This window comes from Mustela erminea, chromosome 3 (assembly GCF_009829155.1).
Source record: "Mustela erminea isolate mMusErm1 chromosome 3, mMusErm1.Pri, whole genome shotgun sequence".
In the NCBI taxonomy this organism is placed as follows: Eukaryota; Metazoa; Chordata; class Mammalia; order Carnivora; family Mustelidae; genus Mustela; species Mustela erminea.
This window is the reverse complement of record NC_045616.1, coordinates 90403060-90418359: the sequence shown is the minus strand read 5'-3', so window position 1 is coordinate 90418359 and position 15300 is coordinate 90403060. Positions and strand designations below refer to the sequence as shown.

General features: G+C 40.6%; 1 protein-coding gene across 1 annotated transcript in view; it reads right to left on the bottom strand.

The window, feature by feature from the left end:
- The window catches only part of TRPC7 (transient receptor potential cation channel subfamily C member 7), a 143311-nt gene extending 129441 nt beyond the window's left edge, over positions 1-13870 (bottom strand). Inside the window, exons 1-2 of the mRNA XM_032336641.1 lie at positions 13513-13870; positions 4916-5693 (exon numbers count right to left, since the gene is read on the bottom strand). Of these exons, the coding sequence (XP_032192532.1) occupies positions 4916-5693; positions 13513-13514 (780 nt within the window). The 5' untranslated portion in view covers positions 13515-13870. The remainder of the gene's footprint in view (positions 1-4915; positions 5694-13512) is intronic.
- Positions 13871-15300: the final 1430 nt, after the last annotated feature.

The window sequence follows — 15300 nt, the reverse complement described above, 5'->3', positions numbered from 1 at the left end:
CACCCAACAACTTGCTTTTAAGGCTTGCAGACTTCGCAGCTTAAAAAATATTTTCCCAGTGGTAAAGAAAACAATGTTCAAGTCATTTCTTGCATGTTAAGTAGGCATTTGTTTATACTACCAGCCAGCCTTTCAAACTTCAAGGAAATGTATTTTCTGACGGTGTTGGTCTGTAAAATTTGAAAAGCCTAAAAATATTTAAAGCATGAGAAACAGGTGCAAAACACAGATTCCAGTGGATGCTGGGAGCGCAGGCTTATTCAGCCTTCCAGTACTTCCTCAGGCCCAGGGTGGGCCTTTACTCAAGCTTTCTGGCTTCCTAGCACCCTGGCTCCAAATGGCCTAGTTCCTATGTGCTTTGAGCTCTCTCTACTACCATACAAAGATATTCCTTCTCCTTTTCCCCTCCTCTCTCCTCTTCCATTTTGATAAGTTTGCAAGCAGATTACAAACTGTCATCTCAACATCTTTACCTTCCACAATGGGATCTCACTAGAGATCATAGCAGGTGGCAAATTGGTCTGATTTATCATTATTTGCATTTTTAATCTGTGGTATTTTAGGCCCAGAGAATTTTTTTTTTTGCAGGTCTTAAAATGGCAACACAAACATTGATACATAATTCATTATCTATTTTTTTCATAATACCTGGGTTCACAACCCATTAACAACCAGTAAAGTCATCAGCACTTGAAGCAGGATGAAGCTACAGCTTTAGCTTTCTTGCCCTTACTCTTCTCCTCTCTGGTTTATTAGAATCAGTTGCACCGTCAGCAGACTCCATGCTGATGTTGTGTCAACATGAAAAGCCTTCTTAGTTGGAGCTTTGTTATTACTCTGAATGACCAAGTCTTCAGTAACTAAAGGGAAGTGTTTTTAGGGCTTCCACAGTCCCTTGACTTGGGAACAGGGGGTACTTTAAATTTAAGCAAAAGGTGAGAAAGCAAGAGGGATACCTCCAGTCCCTGCCCTGTTTTCTCTTTCTTTCCAAATCCCTAAACCTCACTTCCTGTTTTCCTATTGTCCTTTGCTTCTCTACCCCTTCCTGCTCTCACTAGTGTAACTGAGTAGGAAGAAAGATTAACACCTGTAATCCCTTTGAAACAACAGCTCTATAGATAAGCAACACAGTAGACAGGATGCCCTGGAGTTTGGCAAGATGCCAGCAAAATAGAGGGGATCCTCAGCAGTTTTATCAGAAGGCTGATCAGTAAAGAAAACCAAACGGACTAATTCAAGAAACGTGTAAAGACCTTATTGTGTTCCTGGTGGCAGGGGCTGTAACTCAACCTTATTTTTTCCATGCTACTTCAGGTGCCTCTCTATATAGAGAGAGCCTCTGTCAGGATGAAACACCTCTGAATAACCCATTCCATGCTGATCTTCCCTTTCTTTGTCCCTGTCTCCTCCTCTTCAGATAAACCAGTTAACCAAAATGTCACTCGTAGGTCCTGCTGTCCAGGAGTTTAGTGGCCACTGGCACTGTACAATGCAGCAAATGGTTGGTCTTTTGTTATTTAACTTGTGTTTGTTTGATCCCTTTAACCACCTCCTAACCTTCTGTAGAGCTTTCCTATCCCACCGTGTCTATCAAATAGCTCTATTAGATTCATACATGTAGGAAGAGTTTAAATCATAGATAAAAGTAATCTCTTGCTTCATCAGTTGAAAGGATTATGCTTTCAGGATTTCATTCATTCCCTTCATCAAGGATTTATGGAATGCTTACTAGATTACTGAGCACTGGTCAAGGCATTAGGAAGGTCTTATGAGCCACAATGAGTTTTTCATATCTTTTTAGACCCAAGAAGATGAGAGAGGCATAAGAGGAATCTTTGAGGAGATGCATCATTTCTAAACCAAAAATACTGGCTTGCTGGCAGGCATCTGACTTCAGCCATAATTTACTGGAGACCTGGACATTGGCTGTAGATCTTGCTAATGACTAGACTCTATTCTGGTGATATATTATAGTGACTCAAAAACAGTAGACTAGGACACTGAATCTAGCTTTCCCTGCGTGAGCTTTTCTAGTCAGGAGCAGCTGTCCCCAGGGCGAGTGTCTTAGAGGATCTAGAGGATGACATAGGACACCTCTAGTCAGGACCAGATCTCTTTTTTTTACAGCTGATGTCATGGGTCACCCACATACATGTGGCTACAGTCAGCAGCACGCAGTTCCTTTAAAGTAGGGCAGACTCCTAAAGAGTGCATTTTAGAACACACACTTGCTCTTCATTCTTTTATTACAAATTGACTTGTCTTTTGCTAAGCTGCTCTCTTCTCTGAGAAGATTTATAATGTCAGGAATGCACATACAAGGATAGTTGAATAAGTAATAAAGTTCTAAAGGAACGCTTGTGTTAATTTATAATGCACCATTTGTCGACAATGTGAAAGACATTATTTCAAACAAAGGTAACTAGGAGATGTTAATAGCCAGCAAATGTATTTATGCTAGCTCTTATTCTGAGTAAGGCAGTGCATTGTAGAACACATTTGTCATCATGTTAGGAGTGCTCTTAATTGTCTCTAATTGCCATAATTTACTTTTTAAATCAAAATATCATGCTTTCCACAAACTTCCAGTTTTAGATATTATATATACTAAAATATGCCAAACTTTTGGTTTTAGTAAAGGAAACAAATGGCTCAGATATTATTCCACATGTTAGTCAAGCATCGTTTTTCAGGAAGGCTGGACTGTTCACAGATTGTAGAGAATTGGGCAATTGGGCAATTATCCAGAAAACTGAATCCAGGAAAAAAAAAAAAGTTTTTTTTTTTTTTCTGGAATTTTTCCCTCCCTCTTGGGCCAGAAATTGCTAAGTATACTGAATTAGCCACTTTTACATGGCCTGTGAAGATTCAGTCTTCACAGCTGAGGGAACAAACAAAATTCTACCAACATTCCTTGGGGCTTCACTGACCTTATTGCTGGTTGATGGAGTTTATTATACAGAGACAATGAAAGAACAGGCAATAGCTACATTCTTTGGGGGCCTCTTTGGGTAATCTCATCTACATCCACCAATTTTTTTTAGATGAGGCTATGAACAATGCAGGATTGGGGAAGTTGTTCCAATTCAGTAGATGGGTCCAAGATAAGGGGAACAGATGGAATAATATTAGTTAAGTCCAGGATTCTTCATCTATTCACATCTGTAGTGCCCCACAGCTTTTGGTGAGCTTGTCCCTTCTGTCTGTGGCTGTGGGCGATCCATTCCTTTGGAGAGGCTTCCATGGTCTCATGCATGCATATCTAAATTGTCTCTCCTTGTGTCCCAGTGCCTCACATGCCAAATCCTCTAATTCAGCTGACCTACCAGTGAAGTAAATTTCTAACACTCTAGCTTTTATCATTTTCATCACAATCACAAATCACAAATCTAATCACTATCTCAGTGGCTCTTCATGTCCTACAGGATAGCTTCCACAGTGCTCAGCCTGACACACAGAGCCCCCTGAGATCTGCCCCTGAACCGTCTCTGCAGCATTCCTCCTGCGTGCCCCTACAGGAAGCTTTTGTTCTAGTCCCATGCAGCTTCTTGGCAGTCCCTTGCCTACTCTGGGCCATTCCGGACCTTACCTTCATTTGCCTCCTCCAAATGCCCACCTCTCTCTTCCCACTGATCCAATTCCTCTGCCTCAGCAAGACCCAACCCCATTCTGTTTCCTCTTTTGAGATCTCCCTGAACACCATGGTTCATGGGGCCTCCTTTGGCTGAATCAGTAACCATCCTTGGCCACCTAATTTTGTCCCTAACATCTTATTAGGACAATGAACTTCTCTCCTGTAGTTGACATCTTTTCCCAGCTCTGTTGTCAGCCTTGCATGTGACACATTTTTGAATGCTCCCAGGAATCCTAGGCTCTGGTTGAATAGCAGGATAAGAAATGCTGAGGCTGGTTGTAGTTTCTGCCCTTCCAGGTGCACCTTCTGCAATGGGGGTATTCCATACCTTCATCATTCAGATAAAGACCAATGAACCTGAGAAGCCCAGTGCATGAACAGTTCTCCCAGAATGACTAAGAGCTGGCTCTGGGCTCTGAGTGCCTAGTGGTTTCGCTACTTCTTAGCTATATGATATCTCTTTACCTCTGTGCCCTCATTGAAAAGGAGGATAATAATGGTACCCATATTAATGGTTGTTTTTAAACACCTCCTCCTTTAAATAGTGTCAGTTGATAGTAAAAGCACAGGATCACTCCATTATTGAATGGTGGACTTTGGAGATGGGTCTCCATTCCCCAGGCTAGTCTGGTCGTCTGGGTGTTCTCAGAGGGTGGAATTACAGGGTTTTTGCCCTGGGCCCATCTGCAGAGTTAAGAAGCCCAATGACACAAGAACAATTTTGTTTCATTTTCATTTACCTTTCCCTTATTCCTCTGGCAGAACAATAGTAATAGCTTGCTAAACTGAGAAAGGCTGCCAGCAAGCCTTTCTTGCATTGTGTAGGAGACTGGATCTAGGATCAACACAGTCCAGGACAGGATAGAGAGCTGGATAAGATATATCAAAACCATTCAGGTGAGACAATCAAGAAATCCCAGACCTGGGCTAGGAAAAATTCACAGGTGTCCTAGACACTACTGAGCTCCGTCGGGCAGAGCCCAGTGAGGCGCTTACCTCCAAACCACAACACTATCCTGCCTATGTGCTGCTTGTCTATTACCGTGTAGATTTGTGCTTAGGTCACCTCTTGTTCACATTTAGGTGGTTTCAAATATTTCATCTAATGGACTGCTTTTCCTTCAGGCCTGCGTCTGGCAAGGTTGAGGAACTCCCCTTCCTCCCATGGGCCGGTGAGACCCCAAGGCCCTCACCTTGGGTTAGACCAGAAGATAACCCATTTGACTAATGGACACACCTGGAAGAGCCCTCTGTCTGCAGAGTGGTGAGTGGGAGAGTTACCTTGAATTCAGTCTCAATGTTGGCTAGTCTGGCCAATTCGTTGCTTAGCTCCAGCGCGGTGAGGACAGGGTCTTCACTGGACAGAGACAAGTAGGCAGCGCTGGCCAGTCCCTTGTAGGCATTCATGCGGGAGCGCGAGTGGCTGAACGAGTCCTTCCGCTGCTTCTCGGTGCACTCATTGCACTTGCAGAAGTAGTCGTGTGGCCGCTCAATGCGGGCGCCCTTGAGCAGGAGGATGTGCACGATCTCATACTCCTGGCAGTGCGCTGCCAGGATGATGGGTGTGATGTCATGGGAAAAGCGTGTGCCATCCTCGTCGTAGGCGTAGAAGTCGTCGTCGCGCAGCTCTTGCTCCAGTGGGCTGAGGGTCAGTCGCTGGCCCTGTGCGAAGGCCGGGTGGTTGAGGATGGCCTCCACGATGCGCACATAGCCCTTGCTGATGGCCAGCAGCAGCGCGTCCCCCACCCGCGCCAGGTTCTCCTTCTTGAGCAGCAGCTCCGTGACCTCCAGGTGCTCGTTGCCCACAGCCAGCTGCAGTGCGTTTTGCCCCATGTAGTCCACGCAGTTGAAGTTGAGGGTCTTGGACTCCTCCAGCATTTTCCTGACAACAGGGATGTTGCCATACTCTGCCGAGTCCAGGAAGCGCTCCTCCTCGGGCGTCAGGCTGGTGCCCTTCTCGTTGAACATGTAGGCGGGACCCCGGATGGCCTGGCGGCGGCCCTTTTCCCTCAGTGTCGTGTGCCGGCGCTGCATGTTTTTGAAGGTGCCGCTCCCCAACCTATGGGAGTACAAGGCAGAGATGCTTGGTTACTCTCCCAGGGGCCTGCAGGGTGTCCAGGGGCAGAACAGACCCAGGTTGTCAAGGTGAAAAAGAATCTCACAAGCAAGATCGTAGGAGAAATTATGAAATCTTATTAGAAACCATTCTCCGCTTGCTGAGATGAAGACTGGTTAGTGAACCTGAACTATTCCTATTCATATAGAGGGATATTGATTAGGCTATCCAGCATCTGTGCGTCTCAGGTGGAGGAATGGTGACAGACTGAAATGTGGCTTCAGGTGGAGGGTAATGGGAGATAGGGAGTGTGTGGGGTAGGAATGCAGTCCAAACAGGCCAGTGACTATGAGTTTTCTCTCAGTGTGTGCCAAGTTCAGCACCTCACTTAATTTCTCTGGGCTTTGATACCTTGCTTCTCTGTGAATTTACCTGTACAGTGTGGGTAATTTTTAGCCATAGGGTCCATCAGAGGGTTAAGTGAGGTGACATGTATTAGAAAGGCATGTTGGTATCCTCCTGCCTGTTGGCACACCCAGTTCCCCCAGAGCTCTGCTGCAGACCTGGCCACTGCAGATACTGCTCTCTTTGCTTCGGGTGCATTGTCCCCTTGAGCTCCCTCACTGTGACAGCCCTCCCACAACACACAGGTGTGGCCACACGCCTCTGTTTCCACATCTGGTCGTGTCCCCGGTGGCTGTGCTGTATGGGGAACCTGTTTGGGGACCGTGCTTGCTTTCTTGTTCCTGTTGAAGGCTGAGCAACACTGAAAGGGCAAGGTGTGGCAGTAAGTGGGCCTGGACACATTGCCACTTACTGAGGACCACTGAGGAAATTCAGCCCTAGCTTCCTCAGATCAAACCTGGATTTTTGTTTGGGTGGAAGAGCAAGTTAGTTTAGAAGCTGGGTTTATTTTTCACTTGTTCTTTGCTATTGTGGCAGGTAGAGGTTAATACTAATACTTGGTAATAATGGTTAAACATCTATTAAGCACCTATTCTCTGCCAGGCACAATACTGAGAAGTTAATAATTTCACCTATATTACTTGTGCAATTCTGGCATCGATCCTATTACAGGTTATATTGCTGACACAAGTAGGACTGAGAGACAGGCTTTGAAGTTGGATGGCTTAGAGGAGGAGTCCCTCTTCCACCTTTGGCCACCTTGGTAACTTTGGGTAAGTAACCTAGTCTTTAGTTTGCCAGGGTTTTAAAAAGGTCAGACTAGAGAAAATAAAAGGGATTGTGTCATTTGGGACTGAGTCAGGCACCCCATCTCCAGCTAGCAGTGAGACTTCGAATGGATCCCTGGCTCAGGGATGCTTTCATTATAATATAGAATTCTGACCACTTTTTCCCTAAATCTCTACAGACTTGAACAGCTGATTCTCCAGTTGGCCCTACCCATATTTTCTATTCTTTTTTTTCTTTCTAGTCTACCCCTACTCGCATTAAATTAGAATGGCATACATTTCGATAAGACAGTATATATTCTTTTTTTTTTTTTAAAGACAGTATATATTCTAAAGAGTAAGTACTTGGGGATTTATTTTGAACTATTTTCTGGGTTTCCAGTAGTCTTTTTTTTTAATTGGTTATATCTCCATGCATTAAAAATACTTATTTTGTTTAAGCCATTTATAAAAAAATAAAAGTAATCCCAGAAGAAGGACTTTAAACTAAATCTATTGTTTTGAGATTTCAAAAAAAGTGGCAATTTTGTGATCTTTAAAATTCTGGGCTCTATTTGGTTTTCTGCTTGTTTTACCCTTTGACCTGCTCAAACCTTTATAGTTTTAGCTCCTTTAGGGGGCCCTGTCTGGCATAAGCCAAAAGACTTGGAGCTCAGAGCTTATGCTCTAATCTTGCCTAGGGCTGAGGCCCACACTTTTGGGGGGAAGCTGCTGAACTCTTCAACAGAATGACTTCTTCATCTGCAGAAAATTAGAAGGAATAATTATGGATAACTCCGTCAAAATGTAACCGTGGGTGATAAATTCTAGCAGAGAGCTCTGCGCTCCTTTAGGAAGAGATCCAAACTGCCATCCACTTTTCTAAAGTACATTTGGATAAAAGATTTCTGGGGAAAAGGTTCTCAGGATTCAAGTCCATGAGCTTCTCTGAGCCCATTTCTCTCAACAATGCTGTCTTCCCAGGGAGAGAGGCTGCTTATTGATGCCAAAGCAGACTGTAGATTGGGAATCCACTAGAGACCTCTATAGGAGAGGGACTCAACAAATAGGGTGCAGGCATTTTATTACAGGTTTTTCAGAGGGAAGAAAGAGACTGAGTTGAAAGCTAAGCAGTCACCTCATTTGTATCCCCAGAGAGCCTTGTTTCAGAGGATGTTATGATGTCAGTTTCAAGGTCTGTCATCTGGGTACACTCACACGCAGAGGGCGAATTGAGCCCATAGAAGACTTATCATCTTTCTGATAGGATTACTTAGTGTGTCCTATGATGAGGCTGACACCCCTCTCTGGAGCACCTCTCTGGATTTAGCCATTACGACTCAACCTGAGAAAAGATGGTTTCCACTCAGGAGTACCTGAGTGGTGTGTCAGAAATGAGATGGCAGCTGTCCTAGAAGGAGCCAGGGCTTCAGCTTGTTTCCATGTCACTTTTCCATTAGAGGTGTGCTCAAGAGGGAGAATAGGTCAAACTCCAAGGTCAAGGGCATACAACTAATACATAGCAACCATCCATGGAGATATTAATTCAAAGGAAATATAGTAACTACTGAACCAAGTCAAAGCAGAGAACATTTCACCAGGAACATGCAAGTACCCAATCTAAATTCAGAATCTGTATGAATATCATAGACATCGCAGCTTAAAAACTTAAGGGATGTTAAAACATTGTTTGATAATTTCCCTCATTAGACAATGAACAAACATGAAAGCAAGGGGTTAGCATTCTTATTTTTTAAGCGAAACAGAAACACTAAACCTTAGGGCAAATAATTTCTGCACAAGAGTGGAGTGTCATATAAATCTTGATGTTTCTATAATAATTATGTTTTATTTAGGAAAAAGTACATGTGTGTGCCTAGTATTTGTCAGGATTTGTCAAATGTCCTCCCCATTTGACATGCATTTTTCTGAATGACCTTGAAAGCAGACACCTAGATGTAGTAAGAAACAAACAAGCCATTTTCTCCCAGCTTTTAAAATCTCAGCTTTGAGATACATTTGGATGCTTACAGAATTGTCAGTTCTGCTCTTTCCCTAGGAGAATTTGGCCTTAATGAAACCTTCTGGGCCCTCAAGTCATGTATACATCCTAGGGTATACTGGGGCATCCTGTGCTGTGAGGTCACTTTCATCATAAAGCCCTTTACAGCAGACCGTGGAGCCACGTGAGTTCCTTCAGACATTGGTTTGGGCCTTTTACCTTACTGGGGGCTTCTTATTTGCTCTGACCCCCTCTTATCCTGATACCCCTCTAATCATGCTTTTTAAGCATTTATTTTTTCAGCTTTGTAGAGGTAAGATTGACAAAATTCTGAAATATTTAAAATATGCATTGCGGTGTTTTGATGTAAGCACGCGTCATGGAAGGGATCCCACCATCTAGTTAATTAACACATTCATCGCCTCACATGTATGTATTTGGTGAGAACATTAAGTTCTCTCTTAGAAAATTTTGTTTATGTAATACAGTATTGTCAATCATTATAGTCACTGTGTTGTACACTAGATCTTCATCTTATGGCTAAAAATTTGTACTCTTTTACCAACCTTTCCCTGGCTGCCTAATTTCAGCATTTTTATCCTTGCAAATATATTTAGCCTTACTAATAATCTTGACATTATGAAGAGTCAGGCTTTAGCCATACATTTCAGATGGGTTGGGAAAAATCCACAAAAGGTGATATGTCAAAAAGATAAAGTCATTTGGCTCACAAGAGCTGATGGCCACAACTCACACTCATGAATCAGCTGTGTTGCTCTGCTGGAGTATGGGGATATTGTCCCAGTTTAAGGACCAATAACGAGCAAAATGAGTCTCCTTAAAATCCAATTAGTATTTGATTGCCCTTACTCTAATATTTTTCTTAAAAATGAACTTTGAATGCAAATGCCTTTTTATTTGCATATATTATTGAGATAATGAGTGATCAGACTCATCAAACATCTCCATTAAGGTACTGTGTTTTTCATCTTTCATAAATGCATACATTGACATTTGATGTCATTGAGAAGAAGGGTTTCAGTGGAAACAAAACCATATTTGAGAGGAGGACTGATTATTAAACTCCCTCTTGATCCCTTGGTTGCTATTTTTATCAAACTGCTTTTACAGATGCATCAGCCAGTCTGAAGAAAGCCAGATGTCAGTGTTCCATGAAAAGTATAAATTCTGCACCCTATATCCAGCTGCAAATAAGCATGACCATTAAGCATTTTGGAGACAGGGATTGTGATTGATTACTGATGAAGAAAAGGACACTTAATCAAAATGTCTTTTTGGAGACATTTGTTGTCTTTTTCATAAAATTGCTCCATGCACCATAGGTCTCTGTGGAAATCACCCAAGCCTGAAACTAATTCAGTCTGTAACATTCCACAACTGAACGTTGAACCGAACAAAATCCAGGAGTTAGTCTAGTTACCTAGGAAGACCCAGCTCTGGTCTGTGCATTCTATCCCAAGTGTACACAGTCTGAGTTTTAGTCCAGAGCAACAGTGATAAATATTCAAGTAATATAGATTTAGGAGACTAAATCTCAGTTCTCTTACCAAAATAAGAGAATAGTAAAATCCATCCTCCCTGCATCTCAGTCACAGTGAAAATGCATGTATATGACATGTCCTGGATACTGTGAGCATTATGCAAATGTCCATGACAGTAACGATCAAAATCTTATATACTAGTACACTTAAGTAAATGACTATAAATTGGCTTATGTTTTACTCTCCACTGATACAGTCAGCTTAGCTATTTTTCTAAATGACTGTATAATAGTAATAACTAACAAATATTACACATTTGCCATGTGCCAGACACTCTGATAAGTGCTTTATATGAATTATTGTTTTAATTCACACAAATCATAGGATAAGCTTATCAGTTTTCCTCAGTGACTAATCGTAATGATTAACATTTAGTACACATTAAACACATTGCAGACACTATGCTGAATACTTTACATATATTAATATTTTAAATTCTCATAAACTACTACATGTTGCTGGTGCTGTTGTCATTCCCATTTAACAGGTGATGAAATGGGGCTGAGAGAAATTAACCACTTTTGTTAAAGTTACATAACTTGTTAGTGGTAGATCCACTATTAGGGGTCTCATCTGTTTGGTTTCAAAGCCAATGCTTTGGGCTGATATGCCAATGCCATCCTCTTCTTCCTCCATTTTTTCTAAATTTCTTTAGACTGTAATTTTTTTTCATTAGAGTGCAGGATTCTTGAGGGCAGGGGAATTACTTGTTTATATGGCATATGTATCTGGCGCCCCATACTCTTGGTGCATGGTCAAATAATGTAATCAGTTCTTAAATACTTATTTGGGTTGGTCATTAAAGAAGATCAATAAAGCGGGAGGTATTAATGTTTACAAATATTGGAGCCATATGAACCTGTAATTATTATTTCCTGTTTGTGCTGATAACTTTTAAAATAAGGCATAAGTTCCAAGGCCAAATTATTTTCCAGTTCCACTATAAATAATGGTCCATAAGTTGCTAAAGGAGACCATTAATATCAGAGGGTATATTAAGTCCCTTGGGTGACTGGGGCATTTCCACTTCTTCAGGATACTTCTGAAAAATTTTCCAGAGGCATCCAATTAATTTTTAAGTATCATCTTCCTTATTCTGTTGAAGCTGAGGTGAGATAGTACCTATGAGTTACAGTGCCTAGTAAGTGTGCTAGTACCATTGGATTCTATTAACTCTCTTAGTTTAATATAATTATAATAATTATGGATCTATAGCATTCAAATTCTTACCTAAGTTAGTGGCAGTGATTTGCTTGTACAACACATGCATCTCGAATAAAAGGAAAGTATCCACGTGGTTATCCCGTGAATATACATGAGTTCATATACCTTACCATTCAGGTCCTATGAGAATAGCAAAAATATCCTTTTGCTACTCATTATAATACATTATATTGAGATATACTTTCCAAACAATTCTGCTTGAGATCTGCTTTCCAAATACAATAATGTGTTATATTTTTTCCATTACATCTTGGACTGAAAATATTATCTAGATTCCTGAATGCTAATAAATGATTTTATCAACAACTTACTTTTCAACAAATGATATCATTTAGAGGTTATTCTCTATATTTTCAAAATACATTATATATTAGCCATACAAATATAACTAGTGCTTTGTATGTGCTTCTTTTATTTATTCTTTTTTTTTAATCCTTATTTGTCTTATTTGGAACTGAGGAGTTATGAACCTGAATGTCTGTATCTCACTATGTATATCTCCAGATAGAGCTGAAATGACAAGTTCTTACAGTTATATATTTTTTCCCCAAAGATTTGTCTTGGTGTAAAATATATATGTGTAACCTTTTAACTGTTAAATTAACTTTTGTAACAGGAAAGCCTGAAATGATCATCCACTATTGCGAAAATAAGAGAGGCTCTTAAATTGTGAAATGACAGTACTGAATAAAGTAACATGCTGAATATTTATCTGGGGAGAAATGTTGATTGCCTTTCCTTGAGCAAGAAATCCTGGCAGCTCTCATCCAGGATACCACATGTATTTGAAATTAGCCTCAGTGAGGCTCCACATAGTTCTCATTTTTTCTGGGTTAATTACTGCCAGAAGGAGTTAGCTAATCTGTATGCCCCTAAGCTTAGGAGCAAGTGTTTTTGGAAATTTTTATGAAATGTAATTGTGACGTAGAACCTTGGTAAGTTGTTAAATAATTAAGCCAATGCCATTGTTTAAAAAATCTTAGAGAGTGAATTTGTATCATATTCATAATGGATATTCTGGATTTAATGTGTATTCATTCATAAATCTGATGTGTATCCAGTGGTTCAGAAACAGGACCCACCAGCAGGTGGCATTCTGAGGCAAAAATTCACTGAGTGCCACCAGACAGGGTCAATCATTATTGCCTCTTTCAAATCTACCCTGAATTCATTAAGCCTTTAAATTACAATTAATGGCAACAGCATCTTGATTAGGTCTATTCAATCACACTTAAGTGAATTTACAACTTCACATGTATAGGAGATTCTGTGTTAAGAGTTTCAAAGCTTGTGTCAAAGCCCTGCCCAGATTACATCTTTTTTATTAAGAGCATATTCATTATGTCAAAATGGACATCTAAAGGACATATTTTCCACAAGTAAAAGGAAAGAAAAAGCAACAGCCTCTTTCTTCCCACCTGTAGTTCTTTCATGGTGGCTACTTATCAGAAAACAGCCTTCCTCTTCCTATCCCCATATTTATGTTAAGATAAATAGTCACAAAAATGTCAAATTAAAAAGCTGTCAGTAGTGAAGTAGGAGGAGAACAGACAACACATATATACTCTCTTCCAGGAATAAAAGAAAAAACTGCACTCTAGTACAAAAAGAGACTGGGCTACCAGGATGAGTTGTGTATTTTAAATGGATTTTTAAACTTAGACTTCCAAGGAAAAGTGAAAAAAAAAATTCCTCTGCCAACCCAACAAATAAGAAAGATTTCAGATCCAGATTTACATCTAAAAATCCAAGCAATGCACAGGAGGAAAAGAGCTAATAAATAAAAGTTTAATTCCCTATTTCAGCAAGAAAACAGCGTCTGTTGGAAAAATCAGTATGAAAGAATCATCATAGTTGCTTACATTGAGGGAGAAATAAGCAGGCTGGTCCCTCCTCTCTAGATGACCGGAATCCGGTGTTGAGTCTCGGGAATCTGGCTCCCCATGGGTGGTAGCTGAGGAGACGCTGCTCTCCGTGGTGCTGAAGTGTAGAGCTGGTCAAGTGAGTGGAGTTGCGAAGATGTGAAAGCGCGCTTCTCTGTCCTTTGTGCTGCAATGGTAAAAACTCGCCTTCCGAGGCAGACTTGCCTTATGGTTCTTTTCCTAATCTGGGGGAAATTTCCCAGGGAACATGACGGAGAAGGATCTGTGTGTGAGACTGACATGTGGCGTGCTGATGGGTTGGTATAGTTCCCACCCCTTCTCCCAGACAGTAGCTTTGAAAGGGAGGTGTCGACTCTGCCTTCCACCATAGAGCCTCAGGATTTCTACCTGCCCCCTCTCACATCCCAGAGCAGTGCACCACACACACACACACACACACTCACACAGGCATGCACACACCTCAATTATGTAAGGGAGCAGGTTCTGGCTCCTGAGGCAGAATATTCATCTGTTTAAATAAATGAAAAATGAGGAATGAATTGATCTCCTACCTGTTGTGTCTGTGAGTGGTTACACAGGGAAGGAATTGAAAAGAAAACTAAAACCAGAAGAACCTCAAGAATGTCAGAAGTAGTTTTGTTTTTGTTTTTGTTTTTAATAAGCTTTAAGGTCACACCCCACTTTGTCTTCTATGAATGATGCATCTCCTCTAACTTTGCCCTTTTGTTTCATGACCTTTTAACATTGTCTAAGATCAGGAAAAAGTCAGTGGTATAGATCAAGTCTGATGTTAATAAGAGGACTTTAAAAGAATTAGCTTTCATTTGTAACTTTCCATTTTTTGTAAGGTAATTCCTAATGCAGAAATCCATTTCCCCCACAATCCCCACTCTCACCAATTGCCTTGTTAACAAATGGCCTGTGATTCTTACACACTAAAGTATTTTGATGGCCTCATGAGAGAGAAACCTTCTTAATTGAAATATTGCCTGTGTGCAAAAAACCAGGATTACTCCCAGGATCTACCTCTGTCACTGAACAATAAATCAGAATGCTTATTCTTTGAAACCAACTCATGGATTAACAACTCACAGTCTGTAGAGACTGTGTCTGTGTATAAATGTAATACTTAGGTTTAAAGAATTGGTTTATAATATAATGTACTTTTCACAATGCCATTCTGTGTTTATATGCAAATAAGATTGCATTAGTTTATTAATCTGCCACTACCATTTTTCTCTGAAAGTGACATGGTATGTGGGGGGGAAGACCCTGGAATTTTGATTCATTTATTGACTGTGTGATTTGGGGCATAATACTGAACCTCATTGAACCTCTGTCTCCTTATATGTAAATGGTGGGTAATATTATGGGGGCCAATAATGCCTTTTTCCAAATGCATGGTGATAATTAGCTGAAATAACATATAAAAAGCTCCCAGAAGAGTCAGTTAGCATATAAGGGGTTCATAACGTTTGTGTTTTCTTCCTTTCTTTACTCAAAGAAGTTAAATTCTCTAGTTTCAACTCTCTAAAATGCTTGACAACAAACTAATTTTATTCCTGTAAACCTCTACACAAGATTTCCAATGTAAATGTGCTTTATTGGATAAAATACCTTTTTAAAATGAAATTGTCTTAAAATTAAGACTTTTTCTTTTAAAAATTTAAGTCTTGAAGAACAAGGGAATTTTATTTTTAATCAGAATCAGGAATGAATGCATTGAACTCATTTGAATAGAATATTAATGAATTAAGAGCTATTTAT